Source organism: Mixophyes fleayi, chromosome 4 (genome assembly GCF_038048845.1).
Source record: "Mixophyes fleayi isolate aMixFle1 chromosome 4, aMixFle1.hap1, whole genome shotgun sequence".
Lineage (NCBI taxonomy): Eukaryota > Metazoa > Chordata > Amphibia > Anura > Limnodynastidae > Mixophyes > Mixophyes fleayi.
This window is the reverse complement of record NC_134405.1, coordinates 209,100,085-209,120,700: the sequence shown is the minus strand read 5'-3', so window position 1 is coordinate 209,120,700 and position 20,616 is coordinate 209,100,085. Positions and strand designations below refer to the sequence as shown.

Genomic DNA, 20,616 nt, shown 5'->3' with positions numbered 1-20,616 from the left:
CAATTATACGACTTTGACAACCCCTAAGAATCAGGTTTTCCTACTTTTTTGCTCTTTGATATTAAAGCTCAAATCTATAGGCCTCTAACATCGTCCTCTCCTGGTTTTTCTCTAACCTCACCAACCGCTCCTTCTCAGTCTCTACACATGACTCTACATCCCCCCTCTTCCCTTACCTGTTGTGCATTCCCTAAGGTTCCGTTCTTGGCACCCTGCTTTTCTCCCTCTACACCTCCTCCCTTGGTGTCCTCATCCGCTTCTTTGGCCTCCTCTACCACCTCTATGCTGATGATACCCAAATTTATCTTTCATCACCTGACCTCTCCCCTTCCCTTTTGTCTCGTATCTCCTGTTGTCTCTCGGCCATCTCATCTCAGATGTCCCAATGCTTCCTTAAACTCAATATTTCCAAGACTGAACTTATCATCTTCCCCCTTCCAGGACTCTCCCACCTCCCCCCTCTCTATTTCTGTTAATAACACTACACTCGTTACTGTCCCTCAAGTACAATGCCTTGGGGGTCATCCTTGATTCCTCCCTCTCCTTCAAACCTCACATATTGTCCCTCTCAAAATCCTGCTACCACCACCTTCGGAATATATCAAAGATACGCACCTCACCACGAAAGCCACGAAAACCCTTGTTCACTCGCTTGTAATATCTCACCTTGACTACTGTAACCTCCATCTCTCTGGCCCACCCGATTCTCACCTTGACCCTCTTAAGTCTATCCTCAATGTTGCTGTCCGCCTCATTTTTCTCTCCTGCCACTCTATCTCTGCTGTCTCCCTCCAACAGTCACTACATTGGCTTTCCATGGCCTACAGAATTAAATTTAAACTCCTCACCCTCACCTCTAAAGCTCTTAATCAATGCTCCCTACATCTCCAATCCCATCTCTACCTACACTCCTAGCCGCCCCCTCCGCTCTGCCTGTGACCGCCGCCTCACTACTTCACTGATCACATCTTCCCATTCCGGTCTCCAGGACTTTGCCCGGGCTGCTCCCCAGCTGTGCAACGATCTTCCACGTTCCATCAGGTTAGCATCTACTCTCAAAGGCTTCAAGCGTGCCCTTAAGACTCCTTTCTTTATTCAAGTCTTTCAGTCTTCCTCCTAACTCCCTTGTCCCGGCTCTCTCCCCAGTTAATACCACCCTATTTGTTTCTCCCCCTTTCCTTTAGAATGCAAGCTCTCAGGAGCAAGGCCCTCTTTCATTGCGTGCTCCTTCTATTATTCCATCATCCTCTGTACCTCTTGGCCTGCTTTCTTAGCTCTGTTTTCTTAAGCTTCGGCCTACTTCTCGCTGATTGTACCATCACTTTCACTCACGGTCTCAGAAATAATTTGATTTGCATTACCATGTTACGTGTGTGTGTGTATATATTTATATATTTTTGTTCTTCATATTTTGCTCTTTATGTATTATGTTGTGTCATGGGTCACGGTTTTCTGTATATGTCATGTACGGCGCTGCGGACCCTTTGTGGCGCCTTATAAATTAAAGATTATAATAATAATAATTTGCAATTCAGCTACACAATCAGATAGCCACTGGGCCTAGCCCAACACTGCAATTGCACAATATGGGCACAGCCTATCATGGAATTAAAACATACATTAACGTTACCACAACATGTACAAAAGTACAAAAGAGCCTGGAGGCAGTGGCTGTAGTTTATTTTACTTTTAATAATTACATACAACCGTAGTAAACATATCTGGAAGTGACATGCCACATGACATTGATATAATAATAAAAATAAGAGACACCAATGTCATTCAATGATTACTACTATAGTTCTATTATTAAAAAAATAAAATGAAACTTATAGTGCCTTGATCCCTTCAAACACTATTCTTTCAACATATATATTTTTTTCCATATGGACTAAAATAGAAAGAACATTTACACTTCTTTCACAATCCTTTAACACTGCAGACTTTAATGCATACAAACAATACTGCAATACTGACACAACAAATGCATCTAATAAATAATGTTTATGAAAAGTCAGGCTATTTACATTACTAAAAAAATGTATAGAAAAGTAGTACAGTACAGTTATGAAATAATTAAATATCAAATTTTTCTTCACAAATCTCATGCCCATTTTCTTCATACTCCTCTCTGGTTACCAGCATGTCCTCAAAGTCATCATTTTCTGATATTAACTTTCCTCCTTCCCATGAGTAAGTAATGGGGCTGAAAAAGTGTAGAAATAAACATTAGTACAATGAGGTCTCAAACCTGTGGAGACTATCCATATGCACATGTATGGCTAGCTGCTTATTTTGGGGAGGTCAGAATGTTTTTCTCTACTGGATCACAAGAAAAAAAAGGGAACTTTGTACTTATGTTAAATCCTTTACTCAGAATCCAATGGGGGGGACACTGTAACATTGGAGTATAAAGTGCGGTAACAGGAGCTTCAGCAATTTAAATTTACCAGCAAAAAACTCTATACCCTCATTGGCTGCTAAGACTTCAGTATTTATTTTTCAGCAAAGCACCAAAGGACAGAACCAGAGGAAAAGAGGAAAACAACATTCAATGTTAACAAGGATAACAGTAAAAATAAAATAAACAGAAACAAGAACAAAGAGAAGCCCTGAGTATGGTCTGAACCACGCTTTTCGGGAAGCTCTTGGCTTTAAAGATCATAGCTTCAACAGTCAAGTTAGCCAATGTAAACTCAGGTGTACAAAAGGTCCCTAGCTTAGCAAGTTTGGTCTTAGAGGTAGATGCCACAGAGGGCCCTCTGCCACACTGAGAAGTTCCATGTACCAAGGCCGGTCTGGTGCCAGAGAGCCTCTCTCTTTACATTCTACCTGAGGAACAGGCAAATCACGTGAAAATCCCAATGTACCAACATGGCATCTACCAACAATGCCTATGGGTTCCTTGTCCTGGAGCAGTAGTGCTGCACCTTGAGATTTAACCAAGATGCCATCATATCAACATCTGGTTGACCACACCTGTCCACCAGCTGCTGGAAGACTTCTGGGTGAGAGGACCATTTTTCTGCATGAAGGGCCTGCCTGCTGAGGAAGTCGGCTTCCTAGTTTTCTGTTCCTGGTAACGAACACCGCGTGATGGCTGGAACAAACACATAGGGCTAGATTTACTAAGCTGAGGGTTTGAAAAAGTGGGGATGTTGCCTATAGCAACCAATCAGATTCTAGCTGTCATTTTGTAGAAGGTACTAAATAAAAGAAAGCTAGAATCTGATTGTTTGCTATAGGCAACATCCCCACTTTTTCAAACCCGCAGCTTAGTAAATCTAGCCCATAATCTCTCACAGCTAGGGCACTATTGGTACCTCCCTGACGATTAAAGTATGCCACTGCTGTGCATTGACCGACTGGACTTTTACACCCCTTCCTCACAGAAATAGACAAGCTCTGACCAGGGAGTTAAAAACCACCCTGTGCTCCAGCACATTTATCAGGAGCTTTGACTCCTCCAGTTTCCAAAGGCCCTGAAAGTGGAAGCGAAAGCATGGTCCCCAGTGTATAGTCCCAAATGGTGAATGGGCAACCCATGTTCAAATTGTCAACCCTCAACCATTAAAGAACTGACTAGTGCACCCTTGGAGATTGTCTGAGGCATGGAGCTGAAGGTGGGACTTGTTCCATTTCACAATGATTTCGATCTCAAACTCTTTGAGTGGAAAATGCACTAACTCATAAAGTGGAGACCATCTTACCAAGCACCTTGCAGAAGTGAAAACACACCAGTCTACGACCTAAGAGGGACTTCAAGAGTGTCCCTGTAAAGAGACTATCTTGTTCTTCAGCAGGAACACCCTCTCAATGCTCATTCCTTTGCAGCAGACCCAAGAAGACCATCTGCTGGAAAGAAATGAGATTGGATTTCTTGTTGATGCTCCAACTATGAGATTCCAAGATCTGGGCTGTCTCCTGTACATAGGCCTGAAGTAAGGTGGGAGAATCAGCATTGATCAGTAGATTGTCCAGGTATGGAATGACAGGATTTTAGAAGGGCAGCCATGACTGCCATTATCTATGTACACAGCCTTGGTACTGCAGATAAGCTGAATGGAAGGGCTCAGAATTAGAAATGCTGGGACTGCACAGCAAATCTGAGGATGCACCTGTATCCCTCCCATACTGGAACATGCAAAAGGGTATCCTTGATTTCCATGGATACCACAATCGCGTCCTGCTTCATGCCATTGACGATAGACCTCGGAGTATCCGTTTTGAACTTGTACACCTGAAGTTGGACAATCAGGAACTTGAGGATAGGTCATAAGGACACATTTGGCTTCTACACCAAGAAAAGTTTTGAGTAAAAACCAAGCCCACTCTGATACTCCAGGAGTAGGACAAGGACTGCATGGCTTCACTTGAAGCTCCAACCATGGTAGTTCCTAGGTACACTCCCTGCCTGTCATGCGGACTGTCTGCGGGCTTAGGAGTTAGACTTATAGCTGCTCAGGCCTATCTACCTTTCTGTTGGCCTGTGCAAGAAGTGGAGGCCTGACACCTTACCTTCAACTATGAGCGAAAATTAGGGCTCATAGGCCTAGGGGCATTAGTGGAAGGAAAATAACTCCCTGCAGTCAGGGAAATGATCTTATCCATCTCAGGGCCAAAAAAACCTCCCCTGTGAAGGACAGAAACAAAGAGCCTTGCCCCAATGGTTCTTGCATCCCCTTGGTATTTTTAGGTCTCTCCACCAGAGTGAGGAATTTCGATGTGGGTCTTCCAGGCCCCAGACCCTCTGCTAGCTGCTCCGCCGACCTCTCCACTGCCTTACTTACCCAAGCCAAAGCTAAAATGTGTCTACGGGAGTCCACTGCAGCAGTGAAAATCTTCCTATACCTTAGGTTAGCAGCGTTTAGTATGGGAATAGCGGTGGGCTTGAACAAGCGAACTATGGAAGCATCCACCTTAGGTGGATAAACCTATTTCACCATGTCCACGCTATGGAGTGGATAAAGGGACTGCAACCTGTGTGACACCTGAAACATGCAGTCAGGCTTGGCCCACACCTCGCAAAAAAGGTACTCTAACTGAAGAGAATGGGGCAAGGAAACCGTTTGTTTCTTCTTCCTCTTAAACAGTGAACTTTTGGATTCCTCTCTGTCCTTAGTCATTAGTGCCTGACGGATGGATAATACAAATGCCTCCACTCCCTTCCTACTGCTGGGGTACTCATCAGTGTACGTGAGGACATCCAGTATAGATTCGTCAGACACCACGCATTCTTCTGGGGAGGACACCATAGCCCGCTCCAGGCATTCCCAACTGCAGCTGAGGGGTGCCAATTACAGGTTCAAACAGCACTTTAAAAATAAAACAAAACACTCAACGGCTGCAATAGGCAGTTTCAACGGGCACTGAAAAAGACTAAAGCCCCAGGCAGCCAATTGGGTATAGAGTGTTTGAGCTTGAACTTTTGTCAGGAAATGTAAAGTATCCAAGCTCCTGCTACCACACTCAATACCCTAGTGTTCCAGTGTCACCATTAGGATAAGTAAATAAATGAATGACATAATTATAAGATATGCCTAGACTTTGGAATATACATTTGTGATATATTTGTTTTAGCCAGCAGTGATCAATATAAAAGATTTTCTGTCAATATTCCTTCATGTTCAATTATAGATGGTACAGGGAGGTGCAAATTATCTGTAGCTTTTTCATTAGTTACATTCCACACTGCTGTCTATTAGTGTTGTCTTTTCTACTACACAATTTACTATTGAAATGTCCACAAACTATGGTGCAAGGGAAAATCTCTACAGAAGTCAAATGAGTATGGTCTAAATACCTGTTCATAAAGAGTTAACAGGCATACGGGATGAGGGTTTGTTACTTGATACATGTCATGATTCAACTCAGCATCACACTTTCTGGGGACTATATGTTGGGGTCCTGTGTTCTGCCATTTATGTGTACTAGGTATATTACTTACTTGTCAGGCAATATAACAGACACATCATAGTCTGTAGGAGTGAGCTTGCGCACCTCAGAGTACACCCGCTCCTTGAATCCTGGAAATAGCGAGTTTCCTCCAGTGAGAACAATGTTCTTGAAGAAATGAGGTTGCATTTCTAAAGAAATGGGGAAAACTGTCAGAAATGTATTGTGTATCATGTCATGTATAAACAGTTCATACAGCAATACAAATAACATAACATTCCACTAAAATGTAATGACAATCCATACCCGCTATTAAAGGAAAACTAACCTTATTTTTTAGCCCCTTTGTATATCTTGACTGTAAACATTAAGGAATGACTAATAATGTGTTACATTACCTTCTATAAAAAGTATTACTAACTTGCCCTTGAGTACAATTGTTTTCTTGTATATGCCCCATAATAGTCTTATTTCCCCCAACATAAGACTGTGTGAAGTGTACACACTTTCTAGGAAGTGTTTGTGTATATTTGCAGATTACGCAGCAAATCTTCTATAGATGCATTAAAGTTGTCCACCATTGGAGACCCTACAAGCTGTCTAGAAAGGGACAATAATGTTAACCCTGTAATGTCAGTAGAGAGAAAAATGTCCTGAATGAAGTTTTTATAACTCTGGTCATTATCACTGCAAGAACAAATAACACAAGGGATAAGAAGGGTTGCAGGCTATTGTGAATCTAATATATACTACAAACTAAAATTATGTAGATCCTGAAAGTATAGAAAGGGTTATTTAGGTTATCACTGGACATCAAGAAGATGGTAGAATACCAATTATACTAGATGTACACACTTCACGAATTACATAAAGCCAGAAAATGTATTTTCAATGCCAAACAAAATATATATTGATATACAAGCAAGGAAATAAAGAAGGTGTGCACCTATTACAAGTTTTAACTTGTGAAAAAACTAGGTATAACAGCAGACTAACTGAAATCTAGAGAATGCTTCAGAACACCAAAAGAAAATTGACGATTATTAGAAATTAACAGTTTTAGTTTACAGTTTCATAAAATAGGACAGGAATGATTTTCAGACTAACCTTCAGGAAGATTGTGAATGGAATGCACTATGGCTTCTGGAATACCCATTTCTTGAATTCCTATGTCGGAGGGATGGAAAAGAATTTCTGGGACAGCAAAGCGTTCATTGGTCAAGCGAAGTATCTGCTCTCCAGCTGTGGTATTTCCACTAAACACCATCTCTTCCCTTGGCTGTTCAAATTACAAATACAATAGTCATACTGTAGGGACCTCTTTCTTCTACTATAATTAAAGGTAAAAGGTAGTGGCCTATAATTCAGGGTTTCCCAGTTTACATCCTAATGTACACTCAACAGATCACATTTTCTTTTCCTTAACTCGAAACGTAACAGCCCTACTACACACAGTATTCATATTGACATATTTCAAAGTGATGTTAACAGCACAACCTCTAGCTGGAAGCAATGCACTCTTTATCCCTTGTGAGGTGACACTAATTAATCAAACAAATGTATATACATCACTAATTGCATTTTCATGAATATAAATGGTGTTTCTATCTGCATACAAGTGATTAGGGACTGAATCTTTAAAAAGAAAAAAAAAAGTTTATATTCCCTATTTTTGGAAGTTTTCCTTTATATTGCATTTTCTGTAAGAAACATCCCAGTATCATCTTTGAACGATAGCGCCCTTTAAAAAGTGATATTAGTGTGAAATGTACCTCTTTGGTTTATGCAATATAGAAAATAATGTCCACTTAATGACATCTATCACATATATTTAATAGCCTAATAAATAAGCATTTAACATTTATACCATAGAAGTATAGAAAATACTTATCTACTGTGTAAGAATGAAAATAAGAATGTGACAACGTTTACAAATCCAAATAGCTTTTCAAATTGTAAATTATCATGACATTATTTGAGGTGAAGTTATATGGACTTCATTAATGCATTTTTTGGACTGTGGAATGAAATCCACGCAAACACAGGGTGAACACAAACTCCACACAGATTTGACCCTGGTCGGTACTCAACCCATGACTCCAGGATTATGATGCAGCAATAATATTATTAATATTATATAAATATTATTAATTTGGTTTAGCAAGACTATTATTATTATTAATATTTATTTATAAGGTGCCACAAGGCATCCGCAGCGCCGTACAGAGACAAACAAAATCACAATACAATGGGAGACAGCACAGTACAGTAAACACAGCAACTCAGTAAGCTCAATGCACAGCTAGAGAGGGCGGGGAAGGGGGAGGGAGGATCCGCAAACGACGGGGCCCAAGAAGGGGGGCGTGGAAGACAGGGAGACCCCCAGGGGGGAGGAGGGAGCGAAAGTGGACGTGGGGTGGAGGACCCTCGAGGAGGAGGGCTAAGTAGCTGGAGAGCAGAGTTAGAAGTGGTGGAAACAGGAGGAGAGATGGCCCTGCTCAGAGGAGCGTACAATCTAAGGGTTAAACACATCCAAACATATGCTTCTGTCTATTAGAATTTGTCTCTCCTTTCTTAATAGTTTAAAGAATACATACCCTATGCATTGCGGGAGACTGCTCCAAAAATGTTGGCATTCAGATCTCGCTCACCATTAACAATCTACATCACCTTAACTTTCCTTAATTAACTCCATACTAAACTTGTGATTTGCCTATCTGGTCCTAAGGCTAGAAAGAATTGTGTTGCTCAAAATTGTCCCAGCCTGCTACATTCAAATTTGTGGAGGAGAAAACTTCTAGGAAAGCTAGGTCCCAAATATATGCCCCCCCCCCCCCCCAAAAGTCAGGGGCGTCTACAACAGTCTATCAATATTCACTACACTGGTATATATGGCTACCCCCAGAACACATCAGCAGAGACCTCTCTGTACACATACTATGTAATATACAGATCTAAAATATGCTCTGCAATCATGTTTCTACAATGCAAACTGAGCGAGCCATCATACGGCCACGTCCTATGTATATTTCCCCACCCTGTCCTCTTGTTTTCGGTACCCTATCACTACCTTCTGGAAAAATTAACAGATGCGTCAAAAAAAGTATTGAAACAAAAAAAACCCACTGTAGAAGGCGAGTGAATTCTGTATTATTAATATAACTATTAGTAAGGTATTACTGCAGCCTTGGGAGTTTTGAGCTTGTTTTTCTTACTTCTCCTATTATTATTTTCTGTTGTGGAATCCCGACACCACATCAGTAAAAGTCAACTCCAGGAATGGATCACCACTGAGTGAAGACACCTATTCTCACAGGCTTCAAAAGGGAGCTTTCACAAGTGGAGCGTGTGCAAACATCTCTTTGTTTATTTACTTTTATCCACTTTTACTGTACATTACCCAAGGTGTGCCAAACCTCATGTATGTGTTTTGCCTACCAGAGATACAGTAGTGCTTGAATGTTAAAAAACTAGGTCATTAAGTAATCAAGATTATTGGCCTTGGGAGATGAGTGATCCTGTCCATACTTTTTCTATGCACTAGCAAAGCATTAAGGTGGCCTCCAGAGTCTGTATTCTACATGTGGATAAAGGGTTTAAAAGCAGTATTCTAACCTATATCAAAGTCAAAAGCAAATCACTCTGACACTACAAATAACCACTCTATTACTAATCATCTCTGTGATACAATATCGCTCACCATAAACTTTACCATAATATAAGAATGACACATACCTTCACAAACCCTTTCTTGATTGTGCTAAAGTCCGGCAGAACATAATCAACCATCAAGGAGTTCTCTTCCCCTTTCGATCTAAAGGAATGACTTATTAGGGTTGTATTTTGTAATTAAACTGATTAATAAATCTCTCTCAGAATACATACTTGGCCATCTCCATATCCTTGTAGAAATCTGCAGCCACGTAGCACACGTCTTCTTTTACTTGATTAATTACATGCGTCTCGTCCATAACTTGCAACTGCCTGAGAAGAAATATAAAATACAGATACAAGCTTTTAAGTTCCTTTGTAGTACAAATAATCTTGCCTGACCTTACAGACACAGTTACCAACACAAAAAATATTATTATTAGAGAACAAATAAATATGTTTCCTGGTCTTTCGTATGTGATATGTGGTGGAGAGAAACGAGCTGCAATACCATAGCAAATTCAAAATATAATAGGATACTAAGAAAAAAATTTAAAAACAAAAAATAGCGAACTGTTCTACACTGCCTAAAGCTGAATTACATTGTATTACAAACATTCTTAGGATGTATCATTATTCCTCTTTATTTATATAGCACCAACATATTACATAGTGCAGTACAAAAAATGTTTACTCATTCACATCCGTTCTGTTAAAGTATACAAACACATGTAGGGTTATCAAGGGTTTGTGAGAATAATGAAAATATTACTTGAAAAAGCACTGCCATTGGTAAATATGCTTTGGAAATATCTTTGCAACATCACCAGAATGGTGGTTATTTTAAGGTGGCCAACTTCAACTTCTCCAGCAAATATAGAATATTAACAGATCCTGGAAGAAGTTTCATTGACTGGAAATTAATGGGGGACAAATACACATTATGAGGTATGGGGTTGCAGTGCTGCTTGGTCAAGATAGAATAAATGTAGATTTGTCACCTATAACTGGTTACTGTGGAAAAATACAAGTATGTACAGAGTCATTTTAATTAAATGCAATGAGTACTTGTAAATAAAAATATATAGATGATTTCCATTACTATGAGAGCATAATCTTCCATAAATAAATGTAATAGATATCTATAAATATGTACATTTTGTGAAAATGACTAATACTCCACAAGTAAAAAATTAAGAGACGATTAAATAAAATATTATTGTAGAACCCTAAACTATGAAACCCAATCTGAATTGAGGCTGATAGAAGACTTCATTTTTTATACATGTACCTGTATGAGATGATCTCTTTTAAATGATTTGTTAACAGCTTTCCACCAACATTGATTCTAGAAGAATAAAATGATAGAAACAGTGTAAATAAATTTTGAAACACCTTAGACCAATGGTAGGTAACCGATGACCCTCCAGGTCCCAGCATTGCCCTCCCATTCTCTGGTTGGCAAGGGATGGTGGGCCGTGTAGTACCTCAACAGCTAGAGAGACACACCTCTAATGTACTTGGCTTTTTAACATTGTTACCTACCTTATTATCCCTTCTTGCTTTTTCTTACTGCGGCAATATGGCACAATGTGTGTGAATGAATAGCCAGTGTCAACAATGATGCAGCACAATTCTGAGGGGTTGTCATGGAAGTATCTGTGTGCGCTCAGAGCCCCAGCTTCAAAACACAACAAGATAGTATATATTTAACCTCCATCACTTTGTTATGCTACTGAGGAACTAACACTAAATTGTTTGAAACCCAAACCAGCGGATACTTACGGTTCACTCTTAGAGCTGCCTGGAACTGATATTCTTCAAACAAAATCTCATTCATAGACTCTTGAATTGAACTGAAGTTAAAATAGGGTTCGGTAATAATGATATTCGAGTCCACGAAGTCCACCTTACAATACAAAGTTCTATGCTTAAACACCACTTTTCCCACAGTGCAAATACAAACAAACACATTCCTTACCCAAAGATCCTGAACAAATCTAATTTATAAGAAAAGATCATAACAAGATGGAGACGCAAATACAAAATTATTTTAATTTCTTGGTTTTTCCTAATTTTCATGTATATCTTATGCTACTGTATTTTTATTTTATGTTATTCCACTGAAAACACAATGAAAATGAGCAATGTAATAGTGTGTAAAGTTTATATATTTATTTATATCTGGCGAGTAGGGACGTCACTTGTGTTTCTGTCTTTCTGACAGTATTGAAACAAGCTTATGATAAGCAATAAAACTGTCCCTAAGGTAAAACAGAAGTACCCTCTCAGTACCGCCACCTGGCCCTATATGGTCCATTCATCAAGTATAACATTGTATTGTCATGAGCTGTGCATTACCTGAAACATTTCCTTTCCGAAAAGATAATCCCATACTTGTCTTTGGACATCCCAGTTCACCAAATAACCCTATAATTATAAATAAACATACTAATTTATTTTTCATCAGAAATCAAATAGTATTGGCAACATTAATTGAACTACATGGTGTGAATAGAAATGAGACCTCTTGTTTGCATTACCTAAACATGATACATTTATCCTCTATTGATTACAATGTATACTCTTTGTATTTGTTTTATTATATAACTATCCGCTAAACTACAACATTACTTTCAATTACTTATCAACCTAGCAACCTAGCTCCTTTTTATTAACTGGAAACTACCATGAACTGCCTAAATTACTTACACCCCTCACCTGTCATCATGCAGTGCTTCATGTTGAGCGAGCATTGTCAGAGAGCTGCTCAAAACACACACAGTTAAAAGAGGAAATGATGGGCTCTAGCTGGACAAGGGGAATCACCCCCACACTATTATTTCTGTGGAAATATTTTAACCCACAATAGAGTTAGAGAAAATGCAAGTACAGCCTAAATCATAAAAAAGCAAAAGGCCTCTAGTGAGTATATTTACTAAACTGCAGATTTGAAAAAGTGGAGATGTTGCCTTTAGCAACCATTCAGAATCTAGATATCATTTATTTCGTACATTCTACAAAATGATAGCTGGAATCTGCTTGGTTGCTATAGGCAACATCTCCAAATTAGCAGTTTAGTAAATATACCCCTAAGAGTTCAATAAACTACAAATGAGACTGTACAGCAGAACCCAATAGGTGTCACATAAATATGAAATTATTAAAGACTGGATCCTATTTCATGTAAAAAGCTTTTCAGCACTTGATAATGTAGTAAATGTATAATTATAACAACCAATGACCTTCTGCAATGAATATCTCCTCTAATGGTACACAATTATTAGCTACTTAATATATAAAATTATTACCTTCTGAAATGGAAGTATATAAAATAGACCAGATGGATCCTTTATCTCATCAATTTGATTAGCTGTGAATGTCTTTAAGCGAGCAGTCTTTGATCTAAACTGACAGTTTGGAATAACACTGAAAAGAAACAAAAATAATCAAATTATAAAAGTATTTTTACCTAATAACACAGGCATAAAAATGCTAAAAGACAAGTACTACAATAGTTCTGCTAAATGTTTCTATGTAAACCAACTTGCTGGTGGAAAAAAGGATATAAGTATTTTTAGCGTACCATAGAAGTCTGGGGGGGGGGTTGAATTAGCATACAAATGCATGAGAAGGCAGAAGCTACAATCTGGACAGCCCGGGACTGAACTAATTATAATAGAAATTGTCGATACTTGTGCTGATGGGAACATCAGCAATATACAGTCATGGCCAAAGGTTTTGAGAATGACACAAGTATTGGTTTTCACACAGTTTGCTGCTTCAGTGTTTTTAGACCTTTTTGTCAGATGTTGCTATGGTATACTGAAGTAAAATTACAAGCTTTCATGAGAGTCAAGGGGTTTTATTGACAATTACATTAAGTTTATGCAAGGAGTCAATATTTGCAGAGTAAATCCTTCTTTTTGAAGACCTCTGCAATTCACCCTGGTATGCTTTCTGGGCCACATACTGACTGATGGCCGCCCATTGTTGCCTAATCAATACTTGGAGTTTGTCAGAATTTGTGGGTTTTTGTTTGTCCACCTGCCTCTTGAGGATTGACAACAAGTTCTCAATGGGATTAAGGTCTGGGGAGTTTCCAGGCCATGGACCCAAAATTTTGATGTTTTGATCCTCGGGCCACGTAGTTATCACTTTTGCTTTATGGCAAGGTGCTCCATCATGCTGAAAATGGCATTGTTCATCACCAAACTGTTCTTGAATGGTTGGGAGAAGTTGTTCTTGGAGGATGTATTGGTACCATTCTTTATTCATGGCTGTGTTCTTAGTCAAAATTGTGAGTGAGTACACCCTTTGGCTGAGAAGCAACCCCACACATGAATGGTCTCAGGATGCTTTACTGTTGGCATGACACTGATGGTAGCGCTGACAATATGCCAGTGCGAATTGCAGAGGTCTTCAAAAAGAAGGGTCAACACTGCAAATAATGACTATTTGCATAAACTTAATGTAATTGTCAATAAAAGCCTTTGACAATTATGAAATGCTTGTAATTGTACTTCAGTATACCATAGCAACAGCTGACAAAAAGTTCTAAAAACACTAAAGCAGGAAACTTTGTGAAAAACAATATTTGTGTCGCTCTCAAAACTTTTGGCCATGACTGTAGATATCTATCTCCCAAATGGCCAAATTTAGACACATAAAATGTGTTATAAAAATGCAGTCTTTGCATGCAGAGAAATGCACCCTAGTACTTTTGTATACAAATGCTAATAAAACAGTTTATCATACACTGCTGACACTTTCCCATCATAGCTGATCCCTGTCTTTCTATTTGCTCTAAATAAGCCTTGATGTCATTCAAATTGTAGCTCTTTTGTTTTATGTAATATAACTCAATATTAATAAGATTACATTTTCTGCCCCTCAAATAAAAAAAAACAACTAACCCCCTCTGTACATAACAGCATTTTATTACCATGATCATGCAGTTTAGTCACATAAACAACCCAACACGATAGATAACGTGGATTCCAAATATACTAGAAATCAGTCTTTCACACTGTCTGTGGATATGAACATTTAATTAAACTTCTTGATTCCCTTTATTACTTGTAGCAGTAAGTAATAAGCTATATTTTAGAAGAATTTGTCTCGCCAAGTCTGTAAGCATATGTGCATGCGGTTTCAGATAGGAGAGACCTATTGCTTTTACTCTGCCAGTAAAACTGGTAACATCTGTTACCATAAGAAACCGATCATCTGACAACCATAAGTGTCACTCTTTTGTCATCTATATGGGCAAATGACGTCAATGGTGGAGTTTATTCATACAGATTCATATCTCGCATCCTAATGATGGATAATTAGGGGCAGGGATGACATGACTATAACAGATAGTTTAGAGTAGGAGGTTTGTACATTAAAATAAGAGTTCAATTTTATTGGAGCATTATGCAGATAAAAGGTTAATAGAATAAGCCGAGTCCTACAATTTGTTCCCAAATAAAGCTAAATTGCAGCAAACCCACTTGTACAGCGAATTATCCCCCATAAAAGAGACGTTATTATGCATCATAAGACATTGCTGGTCCTCCCAGCAGTGAGTGAGTGAGAAGGAGGCTAGACAGTACAGGAGCCTGCCACTCTATGTGGACTCTATGGTAAGCAGCCCGGTAGCGCCCTTTGCTCCGTTCACACCGCACCTCACTTGTCCGTGGCTGTAGCCGAGCTTTGCAGTGTAGGCCCCGTTATCTAACACCAAGGTGGTCATCCCGGGTCTTGAAACCCCGCATACAGTGTAAGGATCATCCGGGAATTGTGTGACGTGAGCCGTACGAGCCTGGCGCCGCTCTCCCCGCTGCATTGTGGGAAATGGGAGGACTGTGATCACCTCCCTGCGTATAGATAGTTTGACTACAAGTTGTTACACAAGTGTCTGCGCCGTAAAGCATCGGGCTGCAAATACAGCATGGGAGTGACTGAGGGCAGGGGTGATACTTTATCCCACACCCAACAGGTGAAGCAGGCGGGCACGGTACATCACATGAGACGCTGTACCTTATTACATGCACTAATTCACAGCTTCAAAATACATTGCACTTTAAGGCGTTTGTTCCACTAAAGTTTACTGGCTAGCGTTGTAGAATGTTGTCTCCTTTGTAAATAATGATTTGGTGTATTACGTGTACCGGAAGCTGTTACCACCACCACCATTTATTTATATAGCGCCACTAATTCCGCAGCGCTGTACAGAGAACTCACATCAGTCCCTACCCCATTGGAGCTTACATTCTAAATTCCTTAACATACAAACAGACAGAGAGACTAGGGTCAAGTTGTTAGCAGCCAATTAACCTACTAGTATGTTTTTTGGAGTGTGGGAGGTAACCGGAGCACCCAGAGGAAACCCACGCAAACATGGGGAGAACATACAAACTCCTCACAGATAAGGCCATGGTTGGGAATTTAACTCATGACCCCAGTGCTGTGAGGCAGAAGTTGACCCCAGTGCTGTGAGGCAGAAGTGCTAACCACTAAGCCACTGTGCTGCCCACAACCTTCATATTGGAGGTTTTCTTGATAACCCATAAAGGAAACACCAGTGTAATGAACCTTTGTGACACTTTTATATATCTAAGGATAACTGCACCAGTCTGGACTTTAGTGGTATAAATGTGCAAAATAGACCCAAAGGCCTTATTTTGCAGATATAGCTCCTTTCCTGTGTGTAATTATTTGCCAGATACACTGTAGTAGAGTGTATTTAGCGCTTACCTTTCATGTAGTTTCAACATATTAAGTGGGCTGGGTGTCCTCTGAATATACATGGCCTTCACCACCACATCATCTTGCAGATTGCAGTGGTTTAAACTGAGTAGTGCAAAAGCTGTCTGGACTTCCGCATTCAAAGCAGATGATTTGAAACATTTAGCTGTAACATAAGGGTTACATTTAACCTATAAACAAAAATGTACACAAATATCCTTTATTTTAACCATACAGCAAGCTAAAATAGCTTTGTCAGAGGAAAGTTGAAAGGTAGAACACAGGTGAAAACTGCTGGCTGTTAACATTTTAGTAAGTTTTACTGAGTTTCCTTTGTTCCAGCCTTTATAAATGTTCCCTACTAAGGTTAGTGCCAAACAAGCTACAAAATGCCAGTATTATGTATAATTTTATTCCTCTGTGGGATGATACAACCTTCTTGATTCTTTGGCTTCAAAATGCTACTTACATGATGCAGGGCATCATTTGTCCACTATATGGACACAAAGTATTCGGTCACTTGACCATTACACAACAGGGACTGTAATGACATTGTATTCAAACATCTACTTTAAAATGTAATTGGACCCCCTTTTGCAGCAATAACAGCTTCCACTCTTCTTGGAAGGCTTTCCACAAGATGTTAGTGTTTCTGTGGGAATGTGTGCCCATTCATTCTGTAGAGCAGTCATGAGGTCAGACACTGATGTTGGACAAGAAGACCTTGCTTGCAATCTTCATTCCAGTTCATCCTAAAAGTGTTCGATGAGGTTGAGGTCAGGGCTCTGTGCGTGCCAGACAAGTTCTTCCACACTGTACTCATCAAACCATGCCTTTGTGGTCCTTGCTTTGTGCACTGGGGCACAGTCCTGTTGGAATAGAAAAGAGCATTCCCCAAACTGTTGCCACAAAGTTGTGAGCCTAGCATTGTCCAAAATTACTTGGTATGCTGAAGCATTAAGATTGCCCATCACTGGAGATAAGGGACCTAGCCCAAATCCTTAAAAACAGCCCCATACCATTATCCCTCCTCCACCAAACTTCCCAGTTGGCATATTGCAGTCAGGCAGGTAACATCGTCCCCGCATTCACCAACCCCACACTCACCCATCTGACTGCCAAACAGAGAAGCGTGATTCCTCACTCCACAGAACACGTTTCCACTATTCTAAAGTTCAGTCTTGATGTGCTTTACGCGACGCCATCTGACGCTTGGCATTGGTCTTGGTGATGTGAGGCTTCCATCCAGCTGCTTGGCCATAGAAACCCATTTCATTAAGCTACCGCCGCACAGTTTTTGTGCTTACATTACTGCCAGTGGAAGTTCGGAACTCTTCAGCTATGGAATCAGCAGAGCGTTGGCAATTTTTACTCACCATGCGCCTTAGCAGTCTTTGACCCCGCTCTGATTTTTACATAGTCTTCTGATTTGTGGCTGAGTTGCTGTTGTTCCTAAACGCTTCCACTTTCTAATAATATCACTTACAGTTGACTGTGGAATATCCAGCAGGGATAAAATTTTACAAACTGTTTTATTGAAAAGGTGAAATCCCATCACAGTACCACGCTTGAAATCACTGAGCTCTTCTGAATGACCCATTTTGTATAACAAATGGAGACTGCATGGCTAGGTGCTTGATGCTATACACCTCTGGCAATGGGTCTGATTAAAACACCTCAATTCAATAATTAACAGGTGTGGCCCAATACTTTTGTCTATATAGTGTATATATATGCATGTATACTAATCAGAGTCACAACATTAAAACCACTGACAAGTGAAGTGAATAACAATGTTTATCTCTACACAATAGCACCTGTCTAAGGGTCAGATATATTAGGCAGCAATGAACAGTCAGTATTTGAAGTTGAACTGTTGGAAGCAGGAAAAATGGGAAGCTTAAGGATCTCAACGACTTTGACAAGGGCCAAATTGTGCCAGCTAGAAGACTGGGTCAGAGGCCAGATCATCTCCAAAAAGGCAAGTTTTGGGTGTTCCTGGTATGCAGTGGTTAGTAACTACCAAAATTGGTCCTAGAAAGGACAGCCGGTGATTCGGCACCAGGGTCATGAGCGCACAAGGCTCGTGATGCACGTGGGTAACGAAGACTAGCCTGTCTCCCCAAATCCCACAGAAGAGCTACTGTAGTACAAATTGCTGAAAAAGTTAATGCTGCCTATGATAGAAACGTGTCTGAACACACAGTGCATCAAAGCTTACTGTATCCGTTCAGAGTGCTGAGATGCTTACCCTACACCCTTTTCCGTTGTTTAATCATTTATTCATTCTGTATTTGAAAGAAAAAATGTAGACCAAGACTTCATTTTGCAGGACGATTGCAATAAAAGTTGTTAACCCTCTCATTTAATTTCCACTAGGTGAAGTTTCAAGTTGGTGACTGTCTGCATCCACAGTTGTGGAAGATTATGTGTGCATGCTTGGACTGGTAGCTTGTATGAAAAATATACAAGTCCTAGGTAAATTTCATTTTGCAGGGTGGTTATCTTTTAACTGCTCACTGTTATACTTTTGGCACTTCGCATACATTCCTCTTACGAGTCTCTGTAATGACTTCCAAAATCCATCTGGCAAGAGTGTCTTTGGAGCTTTCCTTTGATGTGGACCTCCAGAAAGTACAAAGAGATGGTCCATATTTCTGAATTCCTTTTTGTTTTTTCCCAAGAGCTAAACAGAAATTTCTCTAACCAGGCTTAGAGTATGAGGTCTTTTCACACTTTCATTAGTTGACATCGGATAAAGGGACAGAAGTAGTTTCTTGATTGACATGAAATGTGGAAACTACCTTAGGTATGAAGGAAGGATTTGTTTGTAAAATTATGTTCCAGGTTGGATGAGATTCTATCGGTTTCAAAGAGTTAATGACTCATGAATGCAAGATTTATTGTGATGTTTACCTTTATTTTTACAATAAACATAACATAAAAGAAAAAGTAAATCAAATACTTAGCTTCCAATATGTTCAAGTAACAGTCAATTTCCAGGACCCCTCTTTCACACGAAAGCTGGAGCAATAATAGGCACCTTTCTTCATCAATGTCCAGTCATGAGGGAAGGGTCTCTCTGGCTGCACTCCAGTTTTATACACAGAGAACAAAGGGTCTTGCAATCAACTTACATATAAGGGTATGAATATATTTTCAGACTTATAAATGGATAATGACAAACCCTTACAGTGCTCCACAGACCACTGCTGCAAATATATTGAACTCTAGACTATACACTTAAATCAGAATAAATGGAAAGAAAAAGGATAAAGATCAAGCTTTCTGCTCTGTGGTTCCACAATAACGAATAAAATCAAAATAGAAAATAAAAATGAATACTTATATTCAATCGTGTTGTTGTGTTCAATTCTTTTCACATTTTCTTTCCAAATTGTAATAGACATAAAAGAAAAAGGAGGACAATAGTATAATCCAGTATAATAATAATGTTAACTAGATAATCAGGATAAAAATAGAAAATAAAAATTACATATGATGGCCGTTCAGAATCCCAAGACAAGCCTTCACCGACTAGTAGATTTCAGTTTGTATATATAAACAACGCTGCACCAGGTGCAATCTCTTATCTTCATGTGATGTGGGAAGCCTCCCACAGGGGATGCTACTTACAGCCAATATTCTTTAATTTTGGCACTTCAGATAATATTCCTATTCCTTGAACATCTCGATCAATATTCATGAAAAGGAAATAGAAGAAAACATATCTAAGGTAGTAACTAAAAACATTTATTCGATATACATAAAAGCATGGGTACTCCTACCGAAATACAGAAGGTAGTCACAAGGAATATTAGATTAACAGCGCCCTACCTTGTGCCCACACACGCAGCGTCACCCTGCCGGGTGCAAACACAGATTATGTAGCACTTACCCTTGTGTATCAAACTAGCATTGTCGTATTGATTGTAAGCTTGCGAGCAGGGCCCTCTTGCCTCTCTATCTGTATGTATTACCCAGTATTATTTTATTAATGTTTGTTACCAATTGTAAAGCATTACGGAATTTGCTGGCGCTATATAAATAAATGATGATGAACAATTAAAGTTACAAAATAACATCACCAGTTATCGGTATGACAATGGCCAGATGATACTATTCCTTTTCTTTATTGTATTGGAAACCCTAAACAAATAGGGGAATTATTATATAGGTACTTCCTGGCCAAAAGATATGACCTTTTCCCTTTGTCCTAATTCTTTTACTGATATACTGATAATACAGATGTTGAATTCATCAATATAGTAGCAAAGGAAATAATGTACAATATCTAATAAATATAATCTCTGGTTGCTAACAATATGCAATACA

At 39.4% G+C, this 20,616-nt stretch overlaps 1 protein-coding gene across 1 annotated transcript; it reads right to left on the bottom strand.

Moving 5' to 3' along the window:
• Nucleotides 1–1,663: 1,663 nt before the first annotated feature.
• Nucleotides 1,664–15,408, bottom strand: ACTR6 (actin related protein 6). The gene is made up of 11 exons (XM_075209238.1): nt 15,219–15,408; nt 12,858–12,975; nt 11,908–11,976; nt 11,332–11,455; nt 11,092–11,227; nt 10,838–10,894; nt 9,781–9,879; nt 9,631–9,709; nt 7,003–7,174; nt 5,948–6,086; nt 1,664–2,206 (listed from the first exon to the last, which is right to left on the bottom strand). The coding sequence occupies exons 1-11, from the start codon at nt 15,377–15,379 to the stop codon at nt 2,077–2,079; spliced, it is 1,284 nt and encodes a 427-aa protein (XP_075065339.1). The 5' UTR covers nt 15,380–15,408; the 3' UTR covers nt 1,664–2,076.
• Nucleotides 15,409–20,616: the final 5,208 nt, after the last annotated feature.

What these genes read in the sequence shown, in the direction of transcription:
- ACTR6 (XM_075209238.1), bottom strand. Translation starts at nt 15,379, where the DNA reads ATGCAGCGGGGAGAGCGGCGCCAGGCTCGTACGGCTCACGTCACACAA. An exon ending in ATATACTTCCATTTCAGAAG is followed by an intron (nt 11,977 to 12,857) that starts GTAATAATTTTA and finishes TTATAATTATAG; the next exon opens with GGTTATTTGGTGAACTGGGA. An exon ending in TCTGTTATATTGCCTGACAA is followed by an intron (nt 2,207 to 5,947) that starts GTAAGTAATATA and finishes ACACTTTTTCAG; the next exon opens with CCCCATTACTTACTCATGGG.